Source organism: Haliotis asinina, chromosome 14 (genome assembly GCF_037392515.1).
Source record: "Haliotis asinina isolate JCU_RB_2024 chromosome 14, JCU_Hal_asi_v2, whole genome shotgun sequence".
In the NCBI taxonomy this organism is placed as follows: domain Eukaryota; kingdom Metazoa; phylum Mollusca; class Gastropoda; order Lepetellida; family Haliotidae; genus Haliotis; species Haliotis asinina.
Genome location: NC_090293.1, coordinates 5,396,823 through 5,403,412, shown reverse-complemented (window position 1 = coordinate 5,403,412; position 6,590 = coordinate 5,396,823). Strand labels below are relative to the sequence as shown.

Here is a 6,590-nt window from a genome sequence, read left to right as displayed (position 1 = left end):
TAATAATTTCATTATTACTTCATTAAAATATTTCCCAACCAACCTGTTTGTGTTTTTTTTATCACGGCAACAGATCATTACGTGGCCAAAAACGGAAAAAGCCCAAGCTAAAAATAGCATTCGTTTCGATGTTCATTCTGAACTTACCAATACGACATTTGAGATTTTGTTGATGCGCATGTCAATTTCCCACGTGCTCGCTTCCATGACATCACTATGTCTGCCAAGAAAAAGCAAGCTTGTTTGTCCGCCTTTTTTGGGGGCAAACATTCAAACTTATCCTCAGAAAATGAAAGTAGTTTGAAACGGAAATTACCAGAAGAAAATAACTCTAAGTCTGATGGATCATTGGCATCGGGGTCGAAAAAAAGTGCCAGTGTCAAATCAGTGCGGAATTTCAACAGTGACTGGTTGAAGCAGTTCGGTTGGTTGCGTCACGAACTTACGCCAGATGGAGAATTATTGTTCTGTACTATATGTGAAGCTGCCAAAAAACATAATGGATTCACTAAAGGGTGCATCAACATGAAACTTTCTGCACTGAAAGAGCACAGGGATAGTGCTTCTCACTACCAGGCTGTAATCGTCGCTGGTCAAGTCAGAGCAATGGCGACTCATGTAAATAAAGCTGCTGAAAAAAGTGATGAAAAACTGACGGCTATGATGAACACCGTCCTTTTCATGGCTAAAGAAAATCTAGCGACTTCAAAGTTTTCCAAATTAATTGACTTACAGAAGAGAAACGGATGTACCAGTTTGAGTGGTGTGGTGTATTCCCATTCAGATTCTGTGGAGGAAATGGAACATTGTATTGTGCAAAGTACCATTGAACAACTCAAGGAACGCGTGCAAAACAGCAGATTTATCGGGTTAATAATTGATGAAACTGTAAACATTACCGTGGAGAAGAAACTGATCATGTTTTTGAAGATTCAAAATAATGGAAAAACTGACACTGTATTTCTTGGGAATTTTTCCGTTCACAGTGGAACGGCCGAGTGTATTACTGAAAAAGTGAAAGAAGTGTTGAGTGAATGGAATATTTCATTGGAGCAATTAGTGGGCCTTGGTTCCGACGGAGCCAGTGTGATGACCGGACGGCGAGCGGGGGTAGGGGTCAGACTTCAGCCAGAGAGCCCCTTTTTAGTCCATGTACATTGTGTGGCACATAGGGTCGCTTTAGCCTCTGCAGACGCAGCTAAGGTTTCAAAATATGTGGCTGAATATAGAAAAACTCTAAACGAAATTTATAAACTGTATGAATACTCGGCGACTCGTTACAATCGTCTTAGGGAGTTATCAGAAATTCTTGAGGAGAGTGATTTTGCAAGTGTGATTCAGCCGACCAGTGTGAGGTGGCTGTCAGTCGGCAGAGCAGTTAAATCTACAAGAGAAACATGGCCAGCTCTTGTCATGGAAATAGAGGAGGAGGCTTCAGAGAGAAAAAATGCAGTTGCGTCTAGCATCGTAAAGAAAATCAAAACCTACACTTTCATAGGAATGACGTATGTGTTGTCTGACACGTTACATTTCATGGACAAACTTGTGTGTTTATTTCAGAAGGATACACTAAATCTTGGACTTGTGAAACCTATTGTTCGATCAACTATCGAGTCATTGCAGGAGCTGAAAGAAAATCCTGGGAAACATGAGCAATATTTCAACGAAAACGTTAGAAATGGTGAATTTCGTGGTGTGAAATTGACCTATGCAGACCCTCGCTCTGTCACAGCTTTCAAGAAAATTCGTGATGACTTCATTGACGAATTGTGCAGTTCACTCGAGGCAAGATTCCCTGATGATAGTCTGTCTGTTTTATCCTGTCTGGATAATCTATTAAATCCAGATCGGTACCCTGACACGGCGAACGAGTTGGCGACATACGGCCAGGATTCCCTACAAGTTGTTCTTGACAAGTTCAGCCCTGTGATTGGTCAGGAGGGCTGTGACGTCGTGAGTGTTCCAGTCAATCGGGAGCGAGCTGAGGGGGATTTCCCGCACTTCAGGAAAACAGTGACAGGCATGGGAACAGTTGGCCTAGAGCAGACGTGCAAACTCATTATCAGAGACTTTAGCGATCTATATCCAGATTTTGCCAATCTTGCAATTATTGCATTGGTGATACCAGTCAGTAGTGTGCCTGCAGAACGTGGGTTTAGCTTGCAAAATCGTTTGCACTCGTCCAGCCGTAATCGGCTCTGCGAACGACGCCTGAACAATCTCATGTTGTTGAACATGCACGCAAGTGAGGAATGTATCACTAGAGCTGTGGATCTCTTCAGAAATAAAAAACGAAAGATTTAAAAGGTGAGAATTATCGTTTGTTTTATTTTTGAAAATAGTTTGATTGATGTGGCCGGTATTTTTCTGGAATGGCCGGTAAAATTTTTAGCTGCCGGTCATGGTGGCCGGCTGTGCAAAAAGCCACCGGAAACACTGAATGGACTAATATGCTGATGTGATTAATATTTATAAAATGATAATGAGAATGTAAGATTATAAATATTTGGTTATTTTTTGGAATAAAACGCATATCTTACACTCCTCAAGAACACCACCTACCAACAAGGGTCTACCAGCTAGAGCTAGACAGCTCTTCGGTCCTGAGTACAGGGCCCAATTACCTGCAAGTGGTCACCTACAGAGGGACCAGACTGTAGAGGACCATGTCGACCGTCTTAGGTACTGCCAAGACATCCAACAGATGAACTCAAACACAAATGCACTGCTGACAGAGCTACCAGACCTACATGATGGGCAAAGGGTCCGTGATACACATGCCTCTGGGGAGCCAGCAATCTGCCAGAACTGACACAGAACACAAGCAGCCTCTCTGTGGTATCAACTGAAACTGAGATACAAATGAAACCGAAGTCGTTCGTTTTGAATTTCCAAAACTAAGGAAGCAGGAAGACTGTGATATCTTTGTAATCATATCCTGATACTCTGTATGATTCAAGATCAACTACAGAGCAGATATAACTCCCTTACCACTGTCTGAATTCAAGAAAATACCATCACAAGTTCCTCCTGATAGAACACTTACAGGAGTTGGAGAGAACAAGATGAAAGTTTGTGGACAATTTGAAGCCCTTCTACAGTGGGAGGACAGGCAGGCAATGTAGATGGTCAACCATGTATTGTGAGAATATGATCATGTTTGGTCACTGGCGAATATGGCAGATACATATGTAATTATTTATTCTAAAGGACGTTGTTCACTTTGACAATGGTCTAAGGGAAGTAACTCTGGGACAATCACATTGATAGAAATTCACTTGGCCATGGTCTAAGGGAAACAACTGTGAGACAACTGAATCGATGGAAATCCAGACCACTGATTGGCTGGGAAGAGTGTCCATCATGTTCACTTTTGGAAGAATAAATTAGTGATCACTTCTCTTGATATTTTCCTCCTATAATCCAGGTAATTATGACTTTATCATATCCATTGTACTGTATATCTTCACGCCACATGTTGATGAACACAAATGTATATATGTATAAGCAACATGCAAGCAAATGGACGTAACTCTACCTTGACTTCGCTGCAACTCCAAAACATGACCACAAAATAGGCATCATCTTTTACCCCCCTAAACCCCCTAAAAACACATAAGTAGCACCCAAATGTTACCATATATGGAAACTATGAAGTGACATACATTCATGACATGACTTAAGGGCAGGAACATCTCAGGGGCAGGCTTATGTTATGTACGAACCAACCATTTTTTAACAATTCAGTTATTCACGATTTTAACTAATTTAAGATTACTTTTTAAGTTTTCATGATAAATTTTAAATTAACAATAACACTGATCACAGTAACAGTGATTTTAAGGGTATAGATAGACTCAAGGGCACGGCAACACACTTGTCAGATTTAGCTGTTTTAATAATTATCTTTTTAACATTGATTGTCAAGATGATGAAGATACTCCGTTTTCTGTTGATATTTTTTTGTATTCCAGTTTTGATTTGTATACAGTAAGTTATTGAATATTGTTGTACTAACCTGCAACTTTAATTCCACTGGTTTGAATTGTTTCAATGTTTGTAAAATTGTACATCCTGATTCAAGAATCAAGTGATGTTTCTTCAACTTTCAGTGTACACTATACTATAGTGTACACCACTATTGTGGTTAGTATAGCATAGTATAGTGGAACATTTGTTTATATCCGACAATATTCTAATTTAACATTCGTACTTGGAATATAATGATAATCTATTCTTTATAATGTAATTTGCTACTGATCAAGCAATATTTATCACCATTTTAATACAGTAGAGTAAGTTTCACAATAAATGGCATTGTTTTATGTGATATAAATGATCCATATGATTGTGATAATCTGGCATATTGTTCATTGTATTTGAAATGTATGCCCTTTTCCCATTTTATCCATTTGCAGATCTAAGGTAACCTTATGCTGGATGAGTTAGCAGCCGAATTTGAAGTGTTGAAAAAAGTAAGTGAAGATTGTCAATACCAAACATGGAAATTTATCACCAGTCATTTCATTAAAACTGAACGACCATCCTCTCCTCGCCAACACATTTTCTTTGTGGAATGCAGTAGGTGAAAACGGTTCAAGAATGTAGTCGTCATTGACACGTTTAAGAGATGCATGGACCATAATTCCTGCCTCCAGTCACTACGTCAACAAGGCTCACCTTCATGATTATGTCCCATTACTTAGACCTCATCCTGATTTTGATCCCTCTTTGATCAAAGCAAGCTCATCGTACATGCAATTTTGTGTTTAGTCAACATATCACTTCAACGTTTACTAACTGAAGTAGTTACTATCAAACTATAGACTTTGCCATGGATACATTGTTGAAGCATGGTTTCACTGGTACTTCACTCCTGAATAATACCCTTCCTGTCATCGCAGAGGAAAGAAACTGTGCAAATGAATTTATGCTGCAACTTCATACAAAGTCCAAGCAACTTGCGCTGGGTGACTCCATGGCATGTGTTATAGTATGGATTTCTGGCCTCTTCATCATCCCTGTGAGAACTGTAAATGGAAATGGAGTGAAATCCAAAATTCAGAGAATTGTAAAGTAACTGAAGAAACTGAGAGGAGATGGCAAACTGAAATTTTGCAGGAGAGATTTAATATACCGACCTCAACTGTAGTACCCACATCAAAGCATGAACAACATGTCAGAGCAATCTTGGCACATGAGTTAACTGAGTGTCAGGCAGCCCTCAGCTAAAAAAAGAGTCTCAATTTGACACCAAGAGAAGAGAGTTATCTCAAGTGAAAGACGAAAGGAAACAACTTAACCGAAAACTTGAAAGGAAGGACATATAAAGGAGGAAAGGTCTGCCAAAAAAGAATGTGATTTAAAACATGTCAGCACTCAGTTAGCTGGATGTAGAAGGAACATGCAAATCAAAATGCAACCTTTTGCAAGCAAACGTGGCCAACAAGGATGTCCATGAAAGTAGAGTGCCTCACAGAGGAACTTGAAAGAGTGTCAACTCTCATCACTTATGCACAGAAGAAGTTAAAACAGCTCTTGATACTAAGAAGGAAGAACTGGAGCACATGAACCTGTTAAGTGAGGTTACCTTTTGATCAGATGGTGCATCTAAGATGACAGGGAAGTACAATGGTAATTAAACCGGCATATATTTTCAATGAAATTTCATATAAAAAAGTATGAAGTGAAATATCAATAAAATTAAGAAATAACTGATCAGAGAAGAGAATTAAATATAGCTTAACCAATATTTCTTTTATAACATAAACAAGCTGGTAACAAGGGTAAAATATTTCTGTGAGCAGCAATGAGGGCTCCGTGAATATAGCTATTTCCAGCCAATTAAGTCTGTCATGAGGTTGTTTAGAGTGGCAATAGTTTAAGTTGAATATGAAGATTTTTATGAAACTGGTGCTGTTCAGGTGTACAAACTGCCCAGTGGAAACTGTCAGAAAGATTGTTGATAGAAACATAAGCAATGTTTGAGAAAGATGGTGATGAAGCAGAGAATTGTTTGAAAAATCTGGCCAACTGGAAGATGCATGGGCTCAAATCTGTCCAGAAACTGAATCTCAAAGAAAAGAATGCCAAAATGAATACATGCACCCATCTGATGAGGATTCTGAAAGTGAATCTACAAGAAACATGCCAGACTTGTTAAGCACAGATAAGATACTAAAAAAAAGCCCAGAGGTGTTACCATGTTAGAATGTCAAGGCAAGAAGCAGATGTAATAATGAGATCAATGAAAGAGGAACAGGCTGATGCTTTCTACAAAATAAGACAATGGTGTCTAGATAAAAGAAAAGGCAACAATCCTGATGCATTTCACGTATTTCTCACTGGTGATGCTGGTACTGGAAAGAGCCATTTGATCAAGGCAATTTGCTATGAATCAAAAAGACTGCTAGCTCCTATACAAAATAACCCAGATGACATGTCTGTGCTCTTATCAACTCCAACTGGTATTGCTGCATTTAACATTAGTGCACCCACAATACATAGTGCACTTTCAAATGGAACGGACTCAAAACTGCCTTACCAGCCACTTGGTGAGGAAAAGATAAACAGTCTTCGAGCAAAACTGA

The 6,590-nt window shown here is 39.2% G+C and overlaps 1 protein-coding gene across 1 annotated transcript; it reads left to right on the top strand.

Annotated features, from left to right (window-relative positions):
* The first annotated feature begins 216 nt into the window (after positions 1 to 216).
* LOC137262029 (uncharacterized protein C17orf113-like) lies at positions 217 to 2,849 on the top strand. Its single transcript, XM_067799823.1, has 2 exons — positions 217 to 2,127; positions 2,736 to 2,849. The coding sequence occupies exons 1-2, from the start codon at positions 217 to 219 to the stop codon at positions 2,847 to 2,849; spliced, it is 2,025 nt and encodes a 674-aa protein (XP_067655924.1).
* The last annotated feature ends 3,741 nt before the right edge of the window (positions 2,850 to 6,590 follow it).